The 24,746-nt window shown below is 50.6% G+C and overlaps 1 protein-coding gene across 1 annotated transcript in view; it reads right to left on the bottom strand.

Moving 5' to 3' along the window:
- PLA1A (phospholipase A1 member A) overlaps positions 1-22,420 on the bottom strand; it is a 37,592-nt gene extending 15,172 nt beyond the window's left edge. Inside the window, 7 exon segments of the mRNA XM_060236301.1 lie at positions 1,023-1,112; positions 4,963-5,064; positions 5,638-5,746; positions 8,611-8,788; positions 12,650-12,746; positions 12,749-12,850; positions 22,315-22,420. Of these exon segments, the coding sequence (XP_060092284.1) occupies positions 1,023-1,112; positions 4,963-5,064; positions 5,638-5,746; positions 8,611-8,788; positions 12,650-12,746; positions 12,749-12,850; positions 22,315-22,420 (784 nt within the window).
- Positions 22,421-24,746: the final 2,326 nt, after the last annotated feature.

The raw sequence follows: 24,746 nt of genomic DNA, 5'->3' as shown, positions 1-24,746 counted from the left end.
TTCCTGAGGCAGTGAATTCCACATGTTAATTACTCTTCAGGCAAAGAAGTACTTCCTTTTATCTGTTATTTGGGATTAATTAACTCAGGACAAAAGTACAAGACCGGGGTGGCCAAACTACAGCTCAGGAGCCACATGTGGCGCTTTCACACATGTTGTGTGGCTCTTGATGGCACTGTCCCATCAGCTGGCTCGGAGAAGGCATTTCTCTCTTGAAATCGCTTCTTCAACCAAGCAAGCTGGAGAATGTATTTAAAGTTGCTTCCTTTCCACCTCTTCCCTACCTCCGGCCTTTCCTTTAAACCAGGGGCGGGGAACCTTTTTTTCTGCCAAGGGCCATTTGGATATTTATAACATCATTCGCGGGCCATACAAAATTATCAACTTAAAAAACAGTGCTCCGCCGAGGGAGAACGATTCAGGCCGGCAACATTAATGCAAATAATTGTTTTTCTATTTGAAGTCACGTGGGGAGAGCCTAATTCAGCATGCACACACACCCCGGCCCGCCGCCCTAGGCAAATGCCTAGGTCCAGGCATATTAGACCACATCCCCAGATATTAGCATATTAGGTCACACACTCATTAGCATATTAGGCCACACCATCTGGGATAATCACCAGCAAAGTGAACTGGTGGTAGCTGGCTTCCACCCCCCACCATTGCCAGCCCTCCCTCCCTCCCTTCAGCTGCTCCCAGCAGACCTTCAAAGGCACCCACATACCTCAGCAGCAGTCCCTCACAATGCCCATGAGAGAGTGGGGGAGGAAGGCTCAGCGCGGCAATCCCCCAGGGCCAGACCAAGTGGTCTCAAGGGCCTTAAACAGCCCTCAGGCCTGACGTTCCCCACCCCTGCATTAAGCAGAGGCTAGATGGCCCACTGAGGTGATTCTCCACCCCACACCGTACCCTCCTAAGGCCCCACATCCAAATCGCCAGGAATTTCCTAAGCCAGAGCTGTCAATCCTAAACAACGACATTTTCTAGGCTGAGGCCAGTAATCTACAGGGAATCTTTCTTACCAGCCGTGATGGAGCTGGAGCAGCCGGGCTGGTCATCCCCTCCGTTGACGTAATAATCAATGTGGCCGACAGGGATCCCGATCCCAAACTCTGAAAGGAAGAAGAAGAAGATATTGGATTTATATCCCGCCCTCCACTCCGAAGAGTCTCAGAGCGGCCTACAATCTCCTTTACCTTCCTCCCCCACAACAGGCGCCCTGTGAGGTGGGTGGGGCTGGAGAGGGCTCTCACAGCAGCTGCCCTTTCAAGGACAGAGTCTCAGAGCGGCTCACAATCTCCTTTCCCTTCCTCCCCCACAACAGACACCCTGTGAGGTGGGTGGGGCTGGAGAGGGCTCTCACAGCAGCTGCCCTTTCAAGGACAACCTCTGCCAGGGCTATGGCTGACCCAAGGCCATTCCAGCAGGTGCAAGTGGAGGAGTGGGGAATCAAACCCGGTTCTCCCAGATAAGAGTCCACACACTTAACCACTACACCAAACTGGCTCTCCAGGAGACTCTGGTCAGATTGGCCCCATCTCCAGTTGACTCAAAACCCTCCAAATATCCAGTCGGAGCCCCCAGTGAGGGGAGGGCTGGCCACCACAGACCACCACACACCTTTGCCTCGCTCGCTTTCCCACACACAAAAAAATCTCCATTTGTGTGCGCAGGTCTCATTTTGGGCAGGAGCTCACGGGAGCAAAGCTGCATAGAGTTGCAAGGGACCTCTAGGGTTGGAAGGGACCTCTAGGGTCATCTAGTCCAAACCCCCGCACAATGCAGGAAACCCACAAATACCTCCCCCCAAATTCACAGAATCTTCATTGCTGTCAGATGACCATCTAGCCTCCATTTAAAAAACACAAAGGAAGGAGAGCCCACCACCTCCCGGGGAAGCCTGTTCCACTGAGGAACCACTCTAACAGTCAGGAAGTTCTTCCTAATGTTGAGCCAGAAAATCTTTTGATTTAATTTCAACCCGTTGGTTCTGGTCCTACCTTCTGGGGCCACAGAAAACAATTCAACACCATCCTCTATACGACAGCCCTTCAAGAACCTGAAGATGGTGATCATATCATCTCTCAGCCGCCTCCTCTCCAGGCTATACATCCCCAGCTCCTTCAACCTTTCTTCATAGGACTTGGTCTCCAGACCCTTCACCATCTTCATCGCCCTCCTCTGGACCTGTTCCAGCTTGTCTATATCCTTCTTAAAATGTGGTGCTCAAAACTGAACACAATACTCCAGGTGAAGTCTTACCAGAGCAGAGTAAAATGATGCTATCACACCACGTGATCTGGACTCTATACTTCTGTTGCTACAACCCAAAATTGCATTTGCCTTTTTAGCCACCACATCACACTGTTGACTCATGTTCAGCGTATGATCCAGTAAGACACCTAGATCCTTTTCGCACATATTACCGCTCTACAGAATCTTTACGTTTTATTGTGTAGCGCCAGAATCTCTACATTTCTTATTCCCGCCCCTCCCAATCCCAAATACTTGCTTCTGGGCTCCATTGTTCAACCCCCCTGTGAGAATTTTGCTGAAGTCTGACAAACTTTCTAATATCCCCCCCACACACACAAAAAGGGAAAATAATTAAAACATATAAAGCAGTGTGATGGAAATCTTCATCCTGCCACTATGGCCACCTAGGAGAAAGTAATTTAAAAAGTATGATGGGAGTCAGGTTTTGTGATGACAATTGTAATTCAAGAAGCATTTTAAAGAGTTTCTGTCTCAACATTAGGAAGAACTTCCTGACAGTTTAGACTGATTCCTCAGTGGAACGGGCTTCCTCGGGAGGTGGCGGACTCTCCTTCCTTGTAGGTTTTTAAACAGAGGCTAGATGGCCATTGACAGCAATGAAGATCCTATGGATTTCGGGGGTGGCGTTTGTGAGTTTCCTGCATTGTGCAGGGGGTTGGACTAGATGACCCTGGAAGTCCCTTCCAACTCTATGATTCTAAGTTAGATGCTGAACTGCTATCATTTAGTACACCTTCCAGTGATGTCAGGGTTTGTGTGGCATATGCAAATGAGGTGTGCATATTTATTGTGTTTATTTTTGTCTGTTTGTTTGTTTACCGCCTTTCCCCTTCACTTTCCTTTTCTGGGAAGTTAGTTCACCCTGTACATTCCACGCATTCTCGAAACTGAGCTCTTTTGAACTCGTCAATACGTCTTCTCTATGTAGGGAATTTGTTTTGCAGCTTTTCATTTTGACCATCTTGTCTGGTTGTATCTGCCTCTTGAACTTCGCCCGTCTGAATCGGATTCTAGGATAACGGTACGGATGTGTTATTACAGGTTTTTGTCTGGGGGAGGGGAGGGAGGATTTAAAGGGTTAAGTATTGTGTGAATATTTGACTGCACTTGCTGTATATCATTTTTAAAAGTTTAATTTAAAAAAAAGAGAATGCAAAACAACGACAACTCACAAGCAAGGCGCACAGAGAAAAATAAGAGGACTGGAACATCCACCAATGCTGCAGCAGACAGTCAGGCACTGGGGAATGGTGTAGAATAGCGGCCCCAGTGCTGTGCCCACCAACACCTTTCCTGGCCCCTGCCGAGCGATTTTAGAACATGGGCAGAGCCAGGTGGGACATTTGCTCAGGAGGGTCCAATGACTGTGCTGATAGAGGATGTGAATGGACTTTGGAGAGGGGGGGGGGCAGAGTGCCACGACATGCTGACGTCAGGCGACGTCGTGTGGCAACACACTGCTTGGGAGGCAAAACTCTGTGGTAAAATCGCCCTCAAACCATAGAATTTTGCCCCCAAAAAAGCACTGCTGTGTGACACGGTTGACGTGGTGACATCCAGGTCTTTTCTTGTGGAAAAAGCTCAGCAGGAACTCCTTTGCGAATTAGGCCATACCTCCTGACGTCATCGTCGTTTCACACAGGGCTTTTAAAAAGAAAAGGCCCAGTGGAAACTCATTTGCATATTAGGCCACACCCTCTGATGCCAAGCCAGCCGGAACTGCGTTCCTGTGCGTTCCAGCTGGCCAGCGCACGAGCAAAAGTCCCCCACCGGGACTTCAAGAGGACTTGACATCCCTAGTGACATCACAGGGTGTGGCCTAAGATACAAATGAGTTCCTAGAAGGTTTTGTCATTTGGAGGAGGGAGTCACAATCGAGCCAAAACGAAAGGCAGAGCGGAATATTTTAACAAATCAACTTTTGCTCCATAGAGCGGCAGTACGGAGGTAGGAGCCACGGTGTTTAATGATCATAACCACTCCAGCCATGTGTGGTGTGCATAGTGCAGTATCACTGCAAAAAGCGAATCAAAACGCATTAGGCAATTTTCTAAAACCGAAATCCTGTTCTCTTTGGATGTCTTCCTCTCCTTTCTCCTGTGGGGGTTAAGCCCCTCTTCTCTTCAGCACTTAGTTCTCGTGACCTTTCTTACACCCCCAGGAAAATGCTGATTGCTACTTTGGGGTCAGTCAGCAATTCTTCTCCAGGCTAGTTTGGCCAGGGATCCAGGAGGTGTTTTGCCATCTTCTGGGCATGGAGCAGGGGTCACTGGGGTGTGTGTGTGTGTGTGTGTGGAGGTATCTGTGAATTTCTTGCACTGTGCATGAGGCGGAATTAGATGGCCCTGGAGGTTCCTTGCAACTCGATTCTTGCTTTAGACCCCTCTTTCAAAATGCATCTTTTCAGCAGCATCTGTGGCCGTTCCCCCAGTAACCAAAACCTTAGTGCCTCCCATAACATTTGCCCTGCCCTCTCCTTCTTCAGGGAAGTCCCATTTTAAACGGTCTCCATTCTTGGGAGGCTGTGGCCTTTCTATATTTTGCCGGTGAAATCCCACAAACCGCCACAGGCACGGCTGAACCCTCCTACACTTCCCCACCGGGGTGGAGATGATTCACCCCAGGAAATGGGCTATTTCTAGCAGCAGCTGCCTGGCTCTCCCTGTAATGGAAGGGGAAGCCTACTGTCAGCATCTGTGTGAATGGCTTCCACGAAAACAGCATCTTCAGGATCCAGCCGCTCTTCCTTGCTGGCTTTGGTGTACTTGGGCCCTGCGGGATCCAGACCTGGAACACAGTTTTAGAAAAAAACAAAACAGCATGGATATAAAACATGATCTATTTGTTGGCAAGAAGACAGCAATGGACTCAGAGCAGGGCACCCGCAGGTATTTTTCCTGGCTCCCTCCCTCCTTTGCCAGGGAAGCTGCGCGTGGAAAGAGGGGCCAACACTGTGCTCATTTTAAATTGCTAAGCCAGGGGTGTCAGAACTCATTTTTTATGATCTTGCTGGGCTGCGTCATGTTGTGTGTCACTAAATGTAATGCCAGGAAGCAGAGATACAAACTTTATAAGGGATACACAGGTTCTTTCTTTCTTTCTTTCTTTCTTTCTTTCTTTCTTTCTTTCTTTTTCTTTCTCTCTCTCTCTCCTTCTTTCTTTCTCTCTCTCTCTCTCCCTTCCTTTCTTTTTATTTCTTTTTTTCCTCTTTCTTTCTTTCTCGTTCTCTTTCTTTCTGTTTCCTTTTCTTTTTCTTTCTCTTTTCCTTCCTTCCTTTGTCTTCCTTCCTCCCTCCCTTCCTTCCTCCCTCCCTCGCTCCCTCCCTCCCGCCTGCCGTTTGAGCTGCTCGCTCTTCCTTACCCGTAATCCTTCCAAGGCGGCCGCTGTGGAAGTGGCCCACCAGACCCCCGACGTGTGCTCCCAGGCTCACTCCAATGAGGTGGATGGATGCCTCTTGTACTCCTAAGGCCTGGAGGTTCAGATAGCAGGGATCATTCCTGCAATTGGAGTGTTTCCTTCCCAAAGGCCTCTCTCCCCAAAGTATATGATTGCAGGACAGTTAGAGCAGGGCTCCCCAACCCCTCTGTGCCAGCCAGGGCTTCTTTTGAGCAGGGATGCCCAGGGACACAGTTCCAGCTGGCTTGCCCTTGGGGTGTGTGGCCTAATATGCAGATGAGTTCCTGATGGGCTTTTTTTGCAAAAAAAAGCCTTGTGTGAACAATGGTAACATCTGAGGTGTGGCCTAATATGCAAATGAGTTCATGGTAGGCTTCCCAAATCCAGGTCCCAGCGGGGGATCCCCCAGTTTTACAGGTTCCCCCTCTCCCCCAGCTTTTTCTACAAACGCCAAGGGTTTTTCAGAAAGTGGGTGGGGTTTTCACCCAGCAGGGCTTCTGATTGGCCTTTGAAGAATGTTTTTTTTTAAAATCACCCCTTATCTCCCCCACGCTTGGGCTTTCTCTGTACGGCTGGCTCCGCCTTCTGCTGCGGCCATTTTGTTGTTGTGCCTTCCACCCTGTGTCCAAATGCCAAAGGTGCCCAGAGGCTCCAAAGGTTAGGGATCCCTAATTAGCGTCAGACCGATTTCGCACTCACCTTACGCCGCTCTCACTTTCGCCTTCTCAGCGCGGCCTCCTTCTGATTGCCCACTATCGGGGCTGCAGCAAGGATTGCCGTTTTTGCACAGCAAACAGAAACCGCTAAAAAACAGTTTCCGTTTGCTGCATGAAAACCGCGATGTTTGCTGCAGCCCCGGCACAGATAGTGGGAAATCGGAAGAAGACAAACATGAGAGCGGCGAAAGGTGAGTGCAAAATCGGTCTCAATCTTTTGCTTCAAAGCTAAAGAAGAGTCCGATCATGGCACAAGTCTTTGTTCCAAGACAAAACTTATATATACGCATATATGAAGGTGTTGTTGTTTTTTTTAAAAACCATTATTTTTTTTACTTTGTTTAGGAAAAAATTCTTCATAAGCTCCCTTTCTCTATGTGGTACAGTCTTGATCCAAATCGGACCCCTACATGCCTGGGAATTAGTAAGATACAGGGCTGCCAGCCTCTAGGTGGGGCCTGAAGATCTCTCAGAATTACAGTTGATCTCCAGACTACGGAGATCAGTTTTCCCTGGAGAAAATGGTGGCTGTAGAGGACGGACTATATGATGTTATAACCAGGGCTTCCCCCCCGCCCAGCAGGAATTCCTTTGCATATTAAGCCACACACCCCTGATGGAGTGAACCCTCCAAGAGCTTACAGGGCTCTTAGTACAGGGTCCAGAGATAGAATTCTAGCAGGGGCTCCTTTGCATATTAGGCCACGCCCCCCTGACGTAGCCAATCCTCCAAGAGCTTACAGGGCTCTTAGTGCAGGGTCCAGAGATAGATTTCTAGCAGGGGCTCCTTTGCATATTAGGCCACACACCCCTGACGTAGCCAATCCTCCAAGAGCTTACAGGGCTCTCAGTGCAGGGTCCAGAGATAGAATTCTAGCAGGGGCTCCTTTGCATATTAGGCCACGCCCCCTGATGTAGCCAATCCTCCAAGAGCTTACAGGGCTCTTAGTGCAGGGTCCAGAGATAGATTTCTAGCAGGGGCTCCTTTGCATATTAGGCCACACACCCCTGACGTAGCCAATCCTCCAAGAGCTTACAGGGCTCTTAGTGCAGGGTCCAGAGATAGATTTCTAGCAGGGGCTCCTTTGCATATTAGGCCACACACCCCTGACGTAGCCAATCCTCCAAGAGCTTACAGGGCTCTTAGTACAGGGTCCAGAGATAGAATTCTAGCAGGGGCTCCTTTGCATATTAGGCCACACACCCCTGATGGAGCCAATCCTCCAAGAGCTTACAGGGCTCTTAGTACAGGGTCCAGAGATAGATTTCTAGCAGGGGCTCCTTTGCATATTAGGCCACACACCCCTGACGTAGCCAATCCTCCAAGAGCTTACAGGGCTCTTAGTGCAGGGTCCAGAGATAGAATTCTAGCAGGGGCTCCTTTGCATATTAGGCCACACACCCCTGATGGAGCCAATCCTCCAAGAGCTTACAGGGCTCTTAGTACAGGGTCCAGAGATAGATTTCTAGCAGGGGCTCCTTTGCATATTAGGCCACACACCCCTGACGTAGCCAATCCTCCCAAGAGCTTACAGGGCTCTTAATACAGGGTCCAGAGATAGAATTCTAGCAGAGGCTCCTTTGCATATTAGGCCACACACCCCTGACATAGCCAATCCTCCAAGAGCTTACAGGGCTCTTAGTGCAGGGCCCAGAGATAGAATTCTAGCAGGGGCTCCTTTGCATATTAGGCCACACACCCCTGCTGGAGCCAATCCTCCAAGAGCTTACAGGCCCTACTGTAAGCTCTTGGAGGATTGGCTACATCAGGAAGGTGCGGCCTATTATGCAAAGGAGTTCCTGCTACAAAAAAAGCCCTGGTTATACCCCTTTCTACTGCCCTCCCCAGGTTGCGCCCCTCAAATCTCCATTAATTTCTTGACCCGCAGTTGCCAATTTTAAATAGGAAGCACTTTGCTTTCCGCGTCAAGCCTCATGTGGCTTCATGAACCCGTGAAGTTGCCCTTATCTTGAATGAGACCCTGGGTCCATCGATGCCAGGGTGGTCTATTCAGACTGGCAGTGGCCTCCAGGCTCTCAGGCAGAGAGGTCTTTCACACCACCTATTGCCTGGTCCTTTATGCTGGGACCGAACCGGGGACCTAGTGCTTGCCAAACGGATGCTCTACCAGCAAGCCATGGCAGAGAGGAAGACCCTGCCTAAGCTGCCTTGGATCAGAGGCCTGCTGTTAGCCAGACTTGGAAATGCGACTCCACTTACCCGCAGCCTCTGGATGAAGGCGGAGATTTCCAGGGCCAGCTTGGTAACGTTTTCCACAGCACTATTATAGTTGGCTGTGGCCCCGTGGATCCAATCCACCGCAACCACATTGGCCGGGGCTGCTTTCAGCAAGGCCCCGACGAGCCTGTTGATCCAGGAGGGCTTGTTGCCCAGCGGCCTGAGGAGACACAACCCTGCACGTGAAGGTAAATCTTTCCAAGTCCGAAAAGCTGAAGCTGCAAGGTTGACACCCAGCAAAAGAAAGGACTTTGAAACTGACTGTCCCCAGTGGAAGAGATCCAGTCTCAGTCTCAGATGCCTCGAGCCGGTTAAGAGTCTACCAAACACTTCCTATCAGGGGTGTAGGGAAGGGGTGCCTGGGGATCTCCTGGAATTACAACTGATCAGTTCCCCTGGATTAAACGGATGTTTTAGGGTTGCCAAGTATCTGGGGACTTTGGGGGTGGAACCAGGAGGCTTTGCGGGTGGAGCCAGAAGTCAGGGTGTGACAAGCACGATTGAACTCCAAAAGGAGTTCTGGTAATCACATTTAAAAGGACCATGCTTCTTTCAAATGCCTTCCTTCCATAGAAAATAATGAAGAATAGAGGCACCTTCTCTGGGGGCTCATAGAATTTCAGCGGAATTGGGGGCAGCGTCAAAAATAGCCCCAACACCATCAGAGCCTACTATGCGCAGCAATTTGCAAAAAATTACAGGAAGGAAGGGCAGAAAACACTACCAAGCAACAGACTGGAGAAGAGGAGGCGGAGAGGGGACAAGAGAGCTCTCTTGAAGTATCTGAAGGGCTGTCACTTAGAGGAGGGCAGGGAGTTATTCTTGCAGCAGAGGTGAGGACTCACAAGAATGGGTTTAAATGAAGGGTGGGAAGGTACTGGCTGGATATTAGGAAAAGCTTTTTTCCAGTGAGAGTTGTCTCCCACCCCCACTGGCAGTCTTGAAGCTGCTGCTGGACAAACACTTGTCAGGGATCATAGAATCACTACATCATAGAATCGCAGAGAGTTGGAAGGGACCTCCAGGGTCATCTAGTCCAACCCCCTGCGCAATGCAGGAAACTCACAAACACCTCCCCCTGAATTCACAGGATCTTCACTGCTGTCAGATGGCCACTGAAAAACCACTAAAGCCTTCTTCCTGCGGAAACCCCCTTTGGCCGTGGCTGCCTAACCTTCCAGACGGCAGGTTTCCCCATATTTCCCCCTCCCTAGTCCCGACAGTGGCCACGCCCCCATCAGATCTTTTTTCAAGGTGTTAAAAAAGAAACAAACTGGTAACGGGCATATCAGTATATCATTCTGTTGTTGATGTTAATTACAAGCGGAGGGGTTTTTTTGTAGCAGGAACTCCTTTGCATATTAGGCCACACCCTCCTGATGCAGCCAATCCTCCAAGAGCTTACAGGGCTCCTGACATGGCCTACTGGAAGCTCCAGGAAGGCTGGCTGCATCAGGGGTGGGTGGCCTAATCTGCAAAGGAGTTCCTACAACAAAAAAGGCCCCCCTCATTACAAGCCATTTTCAAAACCTGGCGGAACATGAATTCCCCTGCTCTGCAGGAGGGAGGGACATCATGAGGACTGGGGCAATGAAATCAACCTCTGTGTGGCAGAACTACACAGGCCCAGGCTTTTCTGTCACATAAATGTCTTCTGCACATGGATGGGATATTGGGGTTCCCAGAATCATAGAGTTGGAAGGGACCTCCAGGGTCATCTATTCCAACCCCCTGCACAATGCAGGAAACTCACAAACACCTCCCCCTAAATTCACAGGATCTTCATTGCTGTCAGATGGCCATCCAGCCTCTGTTTAAAATCTTCCAAGGAAGGAGAGCCCACCACCTCCCGAGGAAGCCTGTTCCACTGAGGAACCTTTCTAACGGTCAGGAAGTTCTTCCTAATGTTGAGCAGGAAACTCTTTTGCTTTAATTTCAACCCACTGGTTCTGGTCATACCTTCCGGGACCACAGAAAATAATTCCACCCATCCTCTAGATGACAGCCCTTCAAGTACTTGAAGATGGTGATCCTATCACCTCTCAGCCGCCTCCTCTCCAGGCTAAACATGCCCAGCTCCTTCAACCTTTCGTCAAAGGACCTCACCATCTTCGTCAACCCTCCTCTGGACCCATTCCAGGTTGGCTATATCCTTCTTAAAATGTGGTGCCCAAAACTGAACACAACACTCCAGGTGAGGTCTTACTAGAGCAGAGTAAAGCGATACCATCACATCTCGTGATCTGGACACTAGACTTCTGTTGATACAGCCCAAAATTGCATTTGCCTTTTTAGCCACCGCATCACACTGTTGACTCATGTTAAAAGGTGTCTCCTGTTAAAAGGACCTGTTAGAAGATGAAATGAAAGGCTTCTGCCTGAAACCCTGGAGAGCTGCTGCCAGTCTGAGTAGACAAGACTGACTTCAATGGAGCCCAGTGGTCTGAGTCAGCATAAAGCAGCTTCACGGATGCATTCAAACTTACTGGGTGACCCTGAATCTCCATGATAGAGGTTTACAAGATTATGCATGGGATGGGGGAAGTAGAGAAAGAAGTACTTTTCTCCCTGTCTCACAATACAAGAACTCGTGGGCACTCAATGAAATTGCTGAGCGGTCGGGTTAGAACGGATAAAGGGAAGTCCTTCTTCACCCAAAGGGTGATTAACATGTGGAATTCACTGCCACAGGAGGTGGCGGCGGCTACAAGCATAGCCAGCTTCAAGAGGGGATTGGATGAAAATATGGAGCAGAGGTCCATCAGTGGCTATTAGCCACAGCATATTGTTGGAACTGTCTGGGGCAGTGATCCTCTGCGTTCTTGGTGCTTGTGGGGGGGGGGGGCAAAGTGGAAGGGCTTCTAGCTCCACTTGTGAACCTTCTGATGGCACTTGGTTTTTTGGCCACTGTGTGACCCAGAGTATTGGACTGGATGGGCCATTGGCCTGATCCAACATGGCTTCTCTTATGTGACACAGAATGTTGGACTGGATGGACCATTTGCCTGATCCAACATGGCTTCACTTATGTTCCTATGTGACACAGAGTGTTGGACTGGATGGGCCACTGGCCTGATCCTACATGGCTTCTCTTATGTTCTTCTGTGGCACAGAGTGTTGGACTGGATGGGCCATTGGCCTGATCCAACAGGACTTCTCTTATGTCCTTCTGTGGCTCAGAGTGTTGGACTGGATGGGCCATTGGCCTGATCCAACATGGCTTCTCTTATGTTCTTATGTGACACAGAGTGTTGGACTGGATGGGCCATTGGCCTGATCCAACATGGCTTCTCTTATGTCCTTATGTGACACAGAGTGTTGGACTGGGTGGGCCATTGGCCTGATCCAACATGGCTTCTCTTATGTCCTTATGTGACACAGAGTGTTGGACTGGATGGGCCATTGGCCTGATCCAACATGGCTTCTCTTATGTTCTTATGTGACACAGAGTGTTGGACTGGATGGGCCATTGGCCTGATCCAACATGGCTTCTCTTATGTTCTTATGTGACACAGAGTGTTGGACTGGATGGGCCATTGGCATGATCCAACATGGCTTCTCTTCTGTTCTTATGTGACTCAGAGTGTTGGACTGGATGGGCCATTGGCCTGATCCAACATGGCTTCTCTTATGTTCTTATGTGACTCAGAGTGTTGGACTGGATGGGCCACTGGCCTGACCCAACATGGCTTCTCTTATGTTCTTATGTGACACAGAGTGTTGGACTGGATGGGCCATTGGCCTGATCCAACATGGCTTCTCTTCTGTTCTTATGTGACTCAGAGTGTTGGACTGGATGGGCCATTGGCCTGATCCAACATGGCTTCTCTTATGTTCTTATGTGACTCAGAGTGTTGGACTGGATGGGCCACTGGCCTGACCCAACATGGCTTCTCTTATGTTCTTATGAGCCCTCTCATGCAGCCTAATCTACATCGCAGGTGGTTGTTGTGTGAATAAAACAGAGAAAGGAAACTGTTTTGAGTGAGCGGGACCCCAGAGCTGTCTGTGTTTTGGGTACCTAAAACCATGGATGACTATTTTCGTTCCCAGTTTGGCGTCAAAGCTGGAGTTCCGGATGCCCTCAATGCTCGACAGCAGCTGTCCGCAGCTGGGATGGAAGAGGTGAACAGGAGGAACTGGATGTGGAGCTTCGAACCCGATAACAAGCTCGCCGGGTGGAAGTCCGCGCAGGAGAGGGGTCCCGTGAAACTTTCAGGGTCTGGAAGGAGATCAAGCAGAGCAAATGGGAGCGGATGTTGTATCTGTGATCATTCATAATTATTGTACAGCAGTGTGTGTAGTACAGCCAGGAGACCCCAAGACGGTCTGGCAGCTGGAAGTTCTAGCTCTTTTAGCGTTACGCACCACTAGGTGGCGAGCTAGGCTTGTTTCAGAGGTGGTTTGCTGTTGCCTGCCTCTGCGTCACAACCCTGGTATTCCCTTCTACATACTAGCCAAGGCCGACCCTGCTCAGCTTCTGAGATCTGACGAGATCAGGCTAACCTGGGCTCTCCTGTTCAGGGGCCGCTCCTGTGGGTCTGGGGGACGGAACCAAGCTTGTGTGGTGTCAGCAAAGGGGCCTTGAAGACCAAGGATTGGCTCATGCTGCTAGCTAAGCTTCTCTAATGTTCTATTGGCTGCTGGTTATATTCCGGGTTCGTTACAAAGTGCTGGTCATTACCTTTAAAGCCCTATGGTCGAGGACCTGTCTACCTTAGGGACCGTCTTTCTCCATATGAACCCCAGAGAGCACTGAGGTCAGCCGGGAAAAACTTGTTGACCACCCCCGGACCAAGAGAGGTGAAGCTGCAATGCACCCGCAATCGGGCCTTCTCCTCTGTAGCCCCGAACCTATGGAACCAACTTCCAGAGGAAATGCGGGCCCTGCGGGACCTTGATCAATTCCGCAGGGCCTGCAAGACCTTCCTCTTCCGACTGGCTTTCGCTGACGAAGAAAGTGGTTGCTAATGATTACCGCCATCATAAAAAAGAACAAGCAGCATTAGCACTTTTATTATTAATTTAATTAATTAATTTTAAATTTATCAGAATTTTAATGTTAAATGTAACTTTGTTTTTTGTATAACTGAATGATGTTGTTAGCCGCCCTGAGCCTGCTCCGGGGGCTGGGAGGGCGGGATATAAATAAAATTACCTACCTACCTATTGCAGGGGTCCCCAACCCCCGGTCTGTGGCCTGAGCAACTGGGCCGTGAGTTGTACAATTATTTCATTATATATTACAATGTAATAATAATAATAATAATAATAATAATAATAATAATAATAATAATAAACATTGAACTTATATCCTGCCCTCCACTCCGAATCTCAGAGCGGCTCACAATCTCCTTTACCTTCTTCCTCCCACAACAGGCACCCTGCGAGGTGGGTGAGGCTGAGAGAGCTCTCCCGAAGCTGCCGTTTCAAGGACAGCTCTGCAAGAGCTGTGGCTGACCCAAGGCCATTCCCGCAGCTGCAAGTGGAGGAGTGCGGAATCAAACCCGGTTCCCCCTGCTAGAGTCTGCGTATTTAACCGCCACACCCAAATAAAGTGCACGGTTGTATCATCCTGAAACCATCGCCCACCCCCAGTCCATGGGAAAATTGTCTTGCACCAACCCGGTCCCTGGTACCAAAAAGGGTTGGGGACCGCTGTTCTAATGTGTTAAAAACACCATGAAAAGTCGCTGTGTACAAACTAAGGGGCTGTCATCTCCCAGTTGGGAAATTCCTGGAGATTTAGGGTGGTGAGTCTGGGTTTGAGAACTGACTTTGAAGCCGGCTGTCCGCAGTGGTTGAGAGCCAGTCTCAGAAGCCTCGAGCCAGTTAAATAGGCACCAAACCCTTCCTATCCGGGGGCGTAAAGTGACGGTTTAAGATGAGTCCCCCAGGAGAGCTACCAAATCTGGGCTGGGAAATTCCTGGAGATCAGGCTGGACCAGAGGGAGGGCGGAATTTGAGGAGGGGAAGGAGCCCTGTGGGTACAATGCCCTAGAGTCCACCCTCCAAAGCAGCCGCCATTTTCTCCAGGGAACGCTCTACTCTGGAGCCCAGTTGTAATCCCAGGAGATCTGCAGGCCCCACCTGGAGGCTGGCAACCGGAATACTACCGCATCCCACATGGCTTTTGTAAACATTGCATTTGTATCCTGCCCTCCACTCTGAATCTCAGAGCGGCTCACAATCTCCTTTACCTTCTTCTGGTACCTTCTTTACCAGCAGGAACTCATTTCCATATTAGTCCACACCTCTTGATTTCACCATTGTTTCACACAGGGATTTTTTGGTAAGGAAAAAAAAAACACCAGCAGGAACTCATTTGCATATTCGGCCACACCTCCTGACACCAAGCGGCTGGAACTGAGTTCTGTGCATTCCTGCTCAGAAAAAGCCCTCACTTTTGTCCCTGCGGGTCCCTTGATCCCCAGCAAAGCCTTTTTTGGTGGTTAAAACAGGGTTGCCAAGTCCAATTCAAGAAATATCTGGGGACTTTGGGGGTGGAGCCAGGAGTGAGGGTGTGAGAAGTACGATTGAATGCCAAAGGGAGTTCTGGCCATCACATTTCAAGGGACCACACACCTTTGAAATGCCTTCCCTCCATTGGAAACAATGACGGATAGGGGTGCCTTCTTTTGGGGCTCATAGAATTGGACCCCCTGGTTCAATCATTTTGAAACTTGGGGGGGGGGGTATTTTGGGGAGAGGCACTAGATGCTATACTGAAAATTTGGTGCCTCTACCTCACCTAACAGCCCCCCCCCCGAGCCCCCGATACCTCCAGATCGATTCCCCATTATACCCGATGAGAATCGATCTCCACACAGGGAATAATGAAGTGCTCAGCAGACGTTTCCTCCCCCACCCCGCCCCCGATTCTGGCAACTCTGAAGCGAGGGATTGGCCTCTCTACTCACGAGTTGCAGCCAACTTTTTCAACGTAACACAGACACCCAATCCCAAGAGGAAGCCTTTCAATCGGAGACCGAAGCCTCCGGAGGTGGGAAGTCACATGGTGGCTGTGGGGGCGGGGCTTCCCCCACCGGCCAGCTGACTGGGGGCGGGAAGGAGCCTGGGAAAGCGGAAGAACCCCCGCTGGGACCTGGGGATTGGCCTGCCTAGGTTAAAAGCCAAGGGCAGACCAGCCATAATGGCCCCTGGGATTTCTCCAGTGGGTTAAAGGCCTCCCTGCAAAGGCTGGCCCGACCCAGTGGCAGAAGGGGAGCCGGTCTCTGGCGCACCTGAACTTATGCAGCAAGCGGGACACCATATGGGCTGCATCCGAACAGCTGATTTTACTTCTGGACTGCATGGCATCAGACATCACCAAGGCCCCTCCCCCAGCAAACCCGGCATCCCGAGGCTCCACCCCCAAAATATCCAGGAATATCTCAAACCAGAGTTGGCAACCATAGCCCTTGCTGATAACTTGACAAATCTAGACAACAGAATGGAGAGGCAGGTTAGTGTAGCGGTTAAGTGCGCGGACTCTTATCTGGGAGAACCGGGTTTGATTCCCCACGCCTCCACTTGCAGCTGCTGGAATGGCCTTGGGTCAGCCATAGCTCTGGCAGAGGTTGTCCTTGAAAGGGCAGACTGTTATCTGGGAGAACCGGGTTTGATTCCCCACGCCTCCACTTGCAGCTGCTGGAATGGCCTTGGGTCAGCCATAGCTCTGGCAGAGGTTGTCCTTGAAAGGGCAGCTGCTGTGAGAGCCCTCTCAGCCCCACCCACGTCACACGGTGTCTGTTGTGGGGGACGAAGGGAAAGGAGATTGTAGGCCATTCTGAGACTCTGTCCTTGAAAGGGCAGCTGCTGTGAGAGCCCTCTCAACCCCACCCACCTCACAGGGTGTCTGTTGTGGGGGAGAAAGGTAAAGGAGATTGTAGGCTGTTCTGAGACTCTGTCCTTGAAAGGGCAGCTGCTGTGAGAGCCCTCTCAGCCCCACCCATCTCACAGGGTGTTTGTTGTGGGGGAGGAAGGTAAAGAAGATTGTAGGCCATTCTGAGACTCTGTCCTTGAAAGGGCAGCTGCTGTGAGAGCCCTCTCAACCCCACCCACCTCACAGGGTGTCTGTTGTGGGGGAGGAAGGTAAAGGCGAATGTGAGCCGCTCTGAGACTCTGTCCTTGAAAGGGCAGCTGCTGGGTGCCCTCTCAGCCCCACCCACCTCACAGGGTGTTTGTTGTGGGGGAGGAAGGGAAAGGAGATTGTAGGCTGTTCTGAGACTCTGTCCTTGAAAGGGCAGCTGCTGTGAGAGCCCTCTCAGCCCCACCCACGTCACACGGTGTCTGTTGTGGGGGAGGAAGGTAAAGGAGATTGTAGGCTGTTCTGAGACTCTGTCCTTGAAAGGGCAGCTGCTGTGAGAGCCCTCTCAGCCCCACCCATCTCACAGGGTGTTTGTTGTGGGGGAGGAAGGGAAAGGAGATTGTAGGCCGTTCTGAGACTCTGTCCTTGAAAGGGCAGCTGCTGTGAGAGCCCTCTCAACCCCACCCACCTCACAGGGTGTCTGTTGTGGGGGAGGAAGGTAAAGGAGATTGTAGGCTGTTCTGAGACTCTGTCCTTGAAAGGGCAGCTGCTGTGAGAGCCCTCTCAGCCCCACCCATCTCACAGGGTGTTTGTTGTGGGGGAGGAAGGTAAAGAAGATTGTAGGCCATTCTGAGACTCTGTCCTTGAAAGGGCAGCTGCTGTGAGAGCCCTCTCAACCCCACCCACCTCACAGGGTGTCTGTTGTGGGGGAGGAAGGTAAAGGAGAATGTGAGCCGCTCTGAGACTCTGTTCTTGAAAGGGCAGCTGCTGGGTGCCCTCTCAGCCCCACCCACCTCACAGGGTGTTTGTTGTGGGGGAGGAAGGGAAAGGAGATTGTAGGCCATTCTGAGGCTCTGTCCTTGAAAGGGCAGCTGCTGTGAGAGCCCTCTCAGCCCCACCCACGTCACACGGTGTCTGTTGTGGGGGAGGAAGGGAAAGGAGATTGTAGGCTGTTCTGAGACTCTGTCCTTGAAAGGGCAGCTGCTGTGAGAGCCCTCTCAGCCCCACCCATCTCACAGGGTGTTTGTTGTCGGGGAGGAAGGGAAAGGAGATTGTAGGCCGTTCTGAGACTCTGTCCTTGAAAGGGCAGCTGCTGTGAGAGCCCTCTCAACCCCACCCACCTCACAGGGTGTCTGTTGTGGGGGACGAAGGTAAAGGGGATTGTAGGCTGTTCTGAGACTCTGTCCTTGAAAGGGCAGCTGCTGTGAGAGCCCTCTCAGCCCCACCCATCTCACAGGGTGTTTGTTGTGGGGGAGGAAGGTAAAGAAGATTGTAGGCCATTCTGAGACTCTGTCCTTGAAAGGGCAACTGCTGTGAGAGCCCTCTCAGCCGCACCCACCTCACAGGGTGTCTGTTGTGGGGGAGGAAGATAAAGGAGATTGTAGGCGACTCTGAGACTCTGTCCTTGAAAGGGCAGCTGCTGTGAGAGCCCTCTCAGCCCCACCCACGTCACAGGGTGTCTGTTGTGGGGGAGGAAGGGAAAGGAGATTGTAGGCCGTTCTGAGACTCTGTCCTTGAATGGGCAGCTGCTATGAGAGTCCTCTCAGCTCCACCCACCTCACAGGGTGTCTGTTGTGGGGGAGGAAGGGAAAGGAGATTGTGAGCCGTTCTGAGACTCTGTCCTTGAAAGGGCAGCTGCTGTGAGAGCCCTCTCAGCCCCACCCACCTCACAGGGTGTCTGTTGTGGGGGAGGAAGATAAAGGAGATTGTAGGCGACTCTGAGACTCTGTCCTTGAAAGGGCAGCTGCTGTGAGAGCCCTCTCAGCCCCACCCACGTCACAGGGTGTCTGTTGTGGGGGAGGAAGGGAAAGGAGATTGTAGGCCGTTCTGAGACTCTGTCCTTGAATGGGCAGCTGCTATGAGAGTCCTCTCAGCTCCACCCACCTCACAGGGTGTCTGTTGTGGGGGAGGAAGGGAAAGGAGATTGTGAGCCGTTCTGAGACTCTGTCCTTGAAAGGGCAGCTGCTGTGAGAGCCCTCTCAGCCCCACCCACGTCACAGGGTGTCTGTTGTGGGGGAGGAAGGTAGAGGAGATTGTAGGCCGTTCTGAAACTCTGAGATTCAGAGCATAGAGCAGGAAATAAATCCAATATCATCATCAATATTGGAGAACAAAGAGAGGAGGGGAACTGGCTCATGCAAAAGTCAGCTATGAATAAAAGCACTTGCCCCAAATCGAAGGGAATCTTGTAATGATGCCAGCCTCCAGGTGGGACCTGGGGATCCCGCAGAATTACAACTCCAGACTACAGATGTCAGTTTCCCCAAAGAAAGGAGGAGGAGGAAGAGGCGGAGTTTGGATTTATATCCCGCACTTTCACTACCCTAAGGAGTCTCAGCGCGGCTCACTATCTCCTTTCCCTTCCTCTCCCCATAACAGACACCTTGTGAGGTAGGTGGGGCTGAGAGAGCTCTGAGAGAACTGCTCTTGAGAGAACAGCTCTGAGAGAACCTGTGATTAACTCAAGGTCACCCACCTGGCTATATGTAGAGGGGTGGGGAAGCCCAAGCACTTAACCACTACACCAAGCTGGCTCTCTCCATCGGGAAAATGGATGCTTTGGAGGGTGGAGTAGACTCTCTGGCATTGTACCCCACTGAGGACACTGTCCATAAATCTCTAGGAGTTTTCCAGCCCTACCTCCCCCTTCCCCTGCCTGTCAGGTCAGGAGGGACCTGGCCTCTCTAGAATCTTGTCACAAACAGGGGTGTCAAACATGCAGCCCAGGGGCCGAATCAGGCCCTCGGAGGGCTCCTATCAGGCCCCCTTCCTTCTCCCTCTCTCTTGCTTCCTTCTGCATCACAGCTTGCTTTGCTACAGAGCAAAGCCTCTATTTTCTCCATTGGCTGCAGCTCCTCCTTTGGGGAGGAAAGGGGGAGGAGGCAGAGCTTGTTTTTTCAGGCTCTCTCAATCACACAGCAGAGCTACTGAGCCAAGCCTCTCTTCCTTCTATTAGCTGAGGCTCCTTCCCCTCCCAGTTCCCTGGAGAAGGAAGGAAAGAGCCAGCGCTTCCTTTGCCCAGTTTTCTGGATCCCATGGGAGAAATACAAAGAAAGCACCTTTAAGACCAATTAATGCTAAGGTTTTAAACAAGTTTAAGAGCCCCGTGGCAAAGAGTGTTAAAGCTGCAATACTGCAGTCCTAAGCTCTGCTCACGACCCGAGTTTGATCCCTGGCGGAAGCTGGGTTTTCAGATAGCCAGCTGGAGGTTGACTCAGCCTTCCATCCTTCCGAGGTCAGTAAAATGAGTACCCAGCTTGCTGGGGGGGCCGGAAGTGTAGATGACTGGGGAAGGCAATGGCAAACCACCCCGTAAAAAGTCTGCCATGAAAACGTTGTGAAAGCAACGTCACCCCAAAGTCGGCAACGACTGGTGCTTGCACAGGGGACCTTTCCTTTAAGCAAGTTTAAGTTTAAATATATATATATATATATATATATATATATATATATATATATATATATATATATATATATATATATATATATATATTTAATTTTGTCTGCGTCCTTTATAACGTTGATATCTCTGCTACCTAATCTTAAACAGGTACATACATGGCCTGGCCCGACATGGCCCAGCCCAACAAGGTCTCATTTATGTCAGATCCGGCCCTCACGTGTTCAACACCCTGAACTAGAATATCTTCTCCCCTCCGCCCAGTGACAAAGTCTGTTCTCTTATGGCAGGAATGTCTTTGTTCAGTCTGCCTGGTTCAAGATTGCAAATCCCTGTAAGCAAGATTAGAAAACAACCTTTGTCCCGAGCACCCGGAGATTTCTTTCCTGTTCTTTGGAAGAGACCACGCTGCTGCGTGGAAGCAGAAACCCACTCAACCGCTGTTGAGTGAAGCTAAGATCAGGGTTGTTAAGTTGGGGAAAGGCTCCAAACTGCCTCGCCGGATGTCCCCTTGCAAATGGTTTGGGGTGGAAAATAGAAGGGGTGTGTGTTTTTTTCAGCCGGGAGGGGCGGGGAGTGGGCATTCCAGTAGCTATTTTTTTTACCAAATGACCCCTGGGCAGAATTGTTGCTGGCTGGGGTAATCTGATGGTGAGAAAGGCTTTTTCCCCCTTTTTCCCCCCTTCTTTGCTTCAGTTCTGCTTTTAGACTGGTTGGTTCTACAACTCTAATTTCCTGTTGCATTTTCCATTGAATGTCCGTCCATTGATTGTATGGGCTCACACTGTGTTATAATTTGCTCTAAATCCAAGACAGAACAGCAGACTACAAATAACATAAGTAGATAATTACAAATTCCAGGCTGAGGCCAGATAAATAAAAATGCTTTACTAACATTTCTGGATGATGCAGGTTGATGAGCCCAGAAATTTCTCTTTCCATGTTCAGTTGTTTCTCCAGTTTATTTTATTATTATATCATTTCCTCAAGAAAGTATTATGAGCTAGGCAAGCATGAGGTTGGAATCGAAGCTATATTTGATATTAGTGGCTGAATTCATACGTTGTATATTAAAGCCTTCCGGCCTTGGCTGCATCATTAAACATGGGTGTTTGTTTTTAAAGAACTGCAAGCACAACTGCAGCCTTCCCTAACAATGGAGGCCCAGATAGCAGCCACCGCCAAGTCCGCATTTTTCTATCTTAGGCGGGCAAGGCAGCTGGCTCCCTTCCTGGAGCACGACAATCTAGCAACGGTGATCCATGCTACGGTCACCTCGAGGTTGGACTACTGCAATGCCCTCTACATGGGGCTGCCCCTGTGCCGAACCCGGAAATTGCAGCTGGTGCAGAACGCCGCCGCCCGGTTGTTATTAGGGCTCCCAAGGTGGGAGCACATTCAGCCGGGACTTCGGGCTCTGCACTGGCTGCCAATATCTTACCGAGTTCGGTACAAGGTGCTGGTTATTACCTTTAAAGCCCTATATGGCCTAGGACCTGCCTATCTGAGGGACCGTCTCTTCCCACACGTTCCCCAGCGAGCACTAAGATTGGGGACCCAAAACCTCCTGGTCGTCCCCGGGCCAAAGGAAGCCCGTTTGAAAGTTACAAGAGACCGGGCCTTCTCCGTAATGGCTCCATCTTGGTGGAACCAGCTGCCGGAAGAGGTAAGGGCCCTGCGGGACCTTACCCAATTCCGCAGGGCCTGTAAGACATCCCTCTTCCGGCTGGCCCACAACTAATCGGCACAGAGCACTGAGTACTGAACATCGAACACGGAACATCGAATATTGAACATGCAACCGATGAGTGTAGCTGTAGGTCCGCTTTGTGATTTTAATGTCTATGTATATAACAAATGTTTAGATTTTTAACTATAACTTATGAAATGTTGATTTTAATGCTTAATTTTAGATTTTATGTTAGTTTTATATGTTGTAAGCCGCCCTGAGTCACCTAGTGGGAAGGGCGGGATATAAATCTTAGATAAATAAATAAATAAACAACTGGGGGGAAAAGAGCACGTTTTTAAAGCACCAAGATGTGCACGTCAAACAATAAAACAAATTAAGAGCCACGGACTGTACACGTCTTGCCTGCCAAGTGGAACGTGTGTTTAAAAATCTGCCCCCCAGAAATAGCAAACAGATTAACTCTCTTGTTTCACTTTCGAAAGACAGGAGGAAAAAAAACTAGTTCTGATCTGATGAAGTTCCCCTCCACATACACACCTCTTAACTGTGGGGTTTCCCACATACTCATCTCATTACAGAATTTCTTAGCAGTCAATGCCCAAGCATTGGAATCTATCCGGTTCAGTCCACAACGATTTGTAAACCTACGAATGTAACCATCGCCAGCCATCAGCTCTGGTTGGGCATCTTTGTTTTGTACCAGGGACTCCAAAATCAAGGCCCAGATAAAAAGGTAAAGGTAGTCCCCTGTGCAAGCGCCAGTTGTTTCCGACTCTGGGGTGACGTTGCTTTCACGACCTCACCCCAGAATCGGTGATTTTTCACGGCAGACGTTTTACGGGGTGGTTTGCCATTGCCTTCCCCAGTCATCTACACTTCCCCCCCCCCCCAGCAAGCTGGGTCCAAATTTTATCGACCTCAGAAGGATGGAAGGCTGAGTCAACCTTGAGCCAGCTACCTGAACCCAGCTTCCGCAGGGATCGAACTCAGATCGTGAGCAGGGCTTGGACTGCAATACTGCAGCTTCATCACTCTGCGCCACGGGGCCTAGAGAGCCCCAGTCCAAAAAATTAGAGGGTGCACCATGTTCAACTTGGCAGGGCCAGCCTTAAACTATCTGGCACCCTAGGCAAGGCTCATTTCTGGACCCCCTCCCCCACCAGCACCCATAACCAATTTTCAGAAACAGATGAACTGTAATGCTCAATCCAGCGCCCCAGAAGGCCGCCTCCCCTAGGCGATCGCCTAGTTTGCCTAGTGGCAGGATTGGCCCTGGGCGTGGGTCACACAGGCTAGCTTCACTATTACCCATCCAGGTGATCTCGAATTCAGTTTCACGAATGCTGGCAAAATGGCCCAGTCGCGTCCTTTCCAGCCCTCTGCTTCCCTCATCGCTGCCCGCATCTTTCCTACCTGCAGTGGCGAGGTGGAAAAGCAGCTGCGTCGCCAAGGCCAAGAGAGGCCGTCTCCGAGGATCTGTGACCATCATTCCCGAAGGGTTCTTGTGTGCCGTAGCAGCTGCAGGCAAACTCAAGCCCACATTATCAAGGGCTCATGCTGAGTTAATGATCTACAGATACTGAAGCTGGTTGGGGGGCGTCACTCCGGCAGCTGCCTCTTTTCCCATTCGTTCAGGAGGGGCTTTTTTTTTTAAAAAAAAAGAAAACAAACTATATATTCCTAGCTATTGTTATTCCTATTGCTAGAGAAGTGAGGAGTGAAATGACACACTGGCAAACGAGAGAGAGCCGACTCTGTCCTCGGGGTCAGCTGGCTCTGGCTTCTCTTGGCCGTTCCAAAGGTGCGTCTCAATAAGGCCTCTGTTCTGCCTGCCGCCCAGTCACGAAGAGAATCCATGGAGAGAATCAAAGCACCACCAATCGCCCTGCCAGGGAAGTTGAGCTCCGTTGACTCTCCCTGCTTCCAAGCACGGGTGGCGCAAGGCGGCCCGAGAGTCGGCCCGAGATCGAGGCTGCCGCCAAAGAAGATGCTCTGAACAAACCAGAGATTGTCGCGGCACGAATTCATTTGTCTAGCTGCAGGTGAGAGAAGCTGCCCAAACGCAGGCAGACGGCTGAGCTCAGTTATGTGAGCGTGGAGCAGGGGTTGTCAGACAAAAATCCATAAGACCTGGGTTCAAATCTCTACTCATGCCACAGAAGCCTGCTGGGTAACCTTGGGCCACTCACACCTTCTCAACCTCACCTAATTCACAGGGTTGTTGTGAGGATAAAGCAGAGGAGAGGAGAAGGATGTGAGCCTGTTTGAGATCCTAAAGGGGAAGAAGAAGAAGATATTGGATATATGTACTCTGAATCTCAGAGTCTCAGAGCGGTCACAATCTCCTTTCCCTTCCTCCCCCACAACAGACACCCTGTGAGGTGGGTGGGGCTGAGAGGGCTCTCACAGCAGCTACCCTTTCAAGGACAGAGTCTCAGAGCGGCCTACAATCTCCATTATCTTCCTCCCCACAACAGACACCCTGTGAGGTGGGTGGGGCTGAGAGGGCTCTCACAGCAGCTGCCCTTTCAAGGACAGAGTCTCAGAGCGGCCTACAATCTCCATTATCTTCCTCCCCACAACGGACACCCTGTGAGGTGGGTGGGGCTGAGAGGGCTCTCACAGCAGCTGCCGTTTCAAGGACAGAGTCTCAGAGCGGCCTACAATCTCCATTATCTTCCTCCCCACAACAGACACCCTGTGAGGTGGGTGGGGCTGAGAGGGCTCTCACAGCAGCTGCCCTTTCAAGGACAGAGTCTCAGAACGGCCTACAATCTCCTTTCCCTTCCTCCCCACAACAGACACCCTGTGAGGTGGGTGGGGCTGAGAGGGCTCTCACAGCAGCTGCCCTTTCAAGGACAGAGTCTCAGAACGGCCTACAATCTCCTTTCCCTTCCTCCCCACAACAGACACCCTGTGAGGTGGGTGGGGCTGAGAGGGCTCTCACAGCAGCTGCCCTTTCAAGGACAGAGTCTCAGAACGGCCTACAATCTCCT

This window comes from Heteronotia binoei, chromosome 4, assembly GCF_032191835.1.
Source record: "Heteronotia binoei isolate CCM8104 ecotype False Entrance Well chromosome 4, APGP_CSIRO_Hbin_v1, whole genome shotgun sequence".
Taxonomy (NCBI): Eukaryota; Metazoa; Chordata; class Lepidosauria; order Squamata; family Gekkonidae; genus Heteronotia; species Heteronotia binoei.
Note: the sequence above shows the minus strand (reverse complement) of the source record. Positions and strands in the feature narration are given on the sequence as shown.